We start from the raw sequence: 2998 nt of genomic DNA on the forward strand, positions 1-2998 counted from the left end.
TGGTCCCCGTAACACAGTAGAGACAATTCGGCATATGTGTGTGTGTGTCTGTGTGTGTGAGAGTTTTTCTGTTGTTGTAAACTTTAAGAAACAATTCTGTCAGTTTTGTATTTGTCGGGAGTATTTTGTTGTTGGTTTATTTTTCACAGTCAAGTGGCTTTTTTTTTTTCTTTCTGGTTGTTGGGGGGAGGGGGTCTTGTTTTGTATTGTTTCCTTGGAAAGAATAGGGGAAGAGTCACAGCTTCTGCTGAGCAGAGACTCCTTTCCAGTAATCCAGGATGTCATGCAGATCCTCGTCCTTGGCAAACTGCACTTTCTTCCGCAGGGCATGCCCAGCCGCCATGTAAACCTCCTCCCTGTGGTGCTTCTTGTAAGGCCGGAATCGCTCCCAGATCTTGTGGGTGCTCTCCGATGAGTACTCAGGGCTGGAGGAGTAACCCGAGAAGTAGTGTCTGGGGGAGAGCTGGGAATACGTGGAGTCTCGCTTGGAGCGGGAGAGTGGCTTGAGGAACGACACGCGCTGGCTCAAGGTGTCAGCACTTTCCTCGTAGTACAGGGCCGGGAAGGAGTGTCGGTGCTCGCTGCAGTGGTACGAAGGCTTGACCTCCAAGTGGTGGATGGCGCCCGGGGACACCAAGGGAAGACGATCCAAAGGGCTGTTGAGCGGGCTGCCCTTCTCGATGTATTTGGAGTCAGACTTGCTCAGTGGCGGGTGGTCAGGCACATCCAGGCTGAAGACCTTGGCGCTCTTGATGGAGCCACTGGAGGAGACGCTGCAGGTCTTTCTGGCCACAGCAGCATCAGCACTGAGCTGGCGCTGCAACGGGTGGTGGGAGCTTTCCTTGTAGGGTGGGGAAAGAAAGCTGGGCCGCTCTAGCCCACCCGAGGAACTGGCAGGTATGGACTGGCACTCAAAGGCCATGTCTGAGTCTACGCCAGTCCCACCACCCAGGAAAGAGGCCGTGTCCAGCTTGAGGGCATCAATACAGTTGTTGATGATCTGGTTGACCTTGTCTACCTCCTTGGCAATAGTAGAGATCTCAGCAGCTGAGCCTTGCCCATTGTCAAGCTCCCTCAGGTCCTCATCCCGCTGGGTCCGTTCCAGACCATCCCCACCACCAGTCCGCACCTCAATGTAGTTGCCTTTAGTGGTGACTTTGGGGGTCTCCATACCAGCCTCCATTGACTTTGGTGGGGGCAACTTCTCCCCAATCATGGAAGGGATGGAGGACATCCGTGAGACGGGGATCACTGGTGGCTCACCCAGTTTCTGGGAAGGATGGACCATGGTACTGGTATCAATATCTGATCCATAACGCATTTCCAGGATGGTCTTTTTGACATTGAGGGACTTCTGTTTCTCTTCCTGCATCCTCCGCTTCCGCAGGCAGTAGTACACCACCCCCAGGACAATGACCATCCCGAAGAGGCAACCCAGGGTGGTCATGATATAGTGTGTGGTGGTGGAAGTACTGGAAATGGGGTCCTCCCTGCCTTTGCTCCGGGTTGCAAAGGTCAGGCAAGTGTGGTTGTAGCGCCTGTTGTTGCGGATGGAGGCCACACAGAAAGTGTAATCGGTGTGGGCCTTCAACTTGTTGACAGTGACGTACTCCTTCTTGCTCTTCAGTGTCGCAATGTCAGACACGTAGCTGTTGTTGTACTGGACCAGCACGTACATCTTACTGTAGGGCATGGGGATGGTCACCATCAGGATGGCTGAGGTGATGGTGACATCGTGGAGCTTGATGCTGGGGCTGAAGGAGGAGTCGGTGGTGGAGGAGGCTGGAGGCTTGACGGAGAGGAAGTCCCCGGGGCTGATGGCTGAGCCCTCATCCAAGTCTCGCTGGGAGTCGGGGGTGTAAGGGGTGGGGTTGACCCTGGAGAGGGAGGGGATGGTGCCACCTCTGCACATGGACTGGAAGATGGTGATGGCATTGCGGTTGTGGTGAGGCCGAGGTACCAGGAGCGGGTACCCGGCAAACTCCCGCGGCGTCTCACACTGGAGCCGGTCGTAGTTCTTGGTGACGTTGTTGAAGAGCGCCAGCCAGTTAAGAAAGCTGTAGAGGCTACAGTCACAGTTGAAGGGGTTGCCTGCCAGCTCACACACCATCAGATTGCTCAAGCTGGTGAACGTGTTGCCTTCCAGGCGGCTGAGACGGTTCGACGACAGGTCGATGCTAATCAGGCTGGGGCACTCGGAGAAGGCAGTAGGGGTGACCAGCTCTATCAGGTTGTGCTGCACGAATAGGAACTGGAGCCGAGCCATGCCCCTCAACATGCCCTCTGTCAGATTTGTGAGTTTGTTGTAGCCCAGCTGCAAGACCTGGAGGTTTGTCTGGCCCATGAAAGCCCCATCCTCGATGTAGGAGATCTCGTTCTTGGTCAGGTTCAGGTCGGTCAGGTTGCCGAAGCGGTTGAGGGAGGAGTACAGCACCACTTTGAGCTTATTCTCGTTGAGACGCAAGTCATGCACCGTGCTATTGATGTGCTGGGGGATGGTCTCGTACGGGGGCTGGTTCTGGCTGCAGATGGCCAGCCACACGTAACCTTTGTCCCCCTCGATCAGCCAGCAGTCACCTCGCACAGTGCCGGGGGAAAACAAGCAGAGCAGGGCAGCTGCCCACAACCCCAGGCACATCATGGTCTGCAGTGGTGCCCTCATCAGGCCAAAAAAGAAAAAGAAAAAGGAAAAAAAAAATAGGAGAAAAAAAAAAAAAAAAAAGCAACAAAAAATACAAATTCCAGGACCACAGCAAAAGGAAAATTGGGGGCAGAGGAAAGAGAAAGGGGGTAGTAAATAGGGGTTTAGCAACAGAAGTCCATGAGCACCCCAGTCCTATTGGGTGTCAACGCCATCATTTCTTCTTGCCCTCTGGGTCAAGCCAGGAGCATGGAGCAGGGAGGAGACATGCAGTTTGCTTCCAGCGCACCCAAAAGCTGCCACCAAGGATGAGTGGTCTGGAAGGGAACACTTTGTGCTTCTTTTCTAAACAGAAAT

The 2998-nt window shown here is 54.1% G+C and overlaps 1 protein-coding gene across 1 annotated transcript; it reads right to left on the reverse strand.

Moving 5' to 3' along the window:
• Positions 1 to 235: 235 nt before the first annotated feature.
• ELFN2 (extracellular leucine rich repeat and fibronectin type III domain containing 2) lies at positions 236 to 2741 on the reverse strand (the record flags this gene model as incomplete). The annotated part of the gene is made up of 1 exon (XM_082755770.1): positions 236 to 2741. The coding sequence occupies exon 1, from the start codon at positions 2660 to 2662 to the stop codon at positions 236 to 238; it is 2427 nt and encodes an 808-aa protein (XP_082611896.1). The 5' UTR covers positions 2663 to 2741.
• Positions 2742 to 2998: the final 257 nt, after the last annotated feature.

The sequence above is a fragment of the Aythya marila genome, assembly GCF_965140915.1.
Source record: "Aythya marila genome assembly, chromosome: 1".
NCBI classification, from domain to species: Eukaryota; Metazoa; Chordata; class Aves; order Anseriformes; family Anatidae; genus Aythya; species Aythya marila.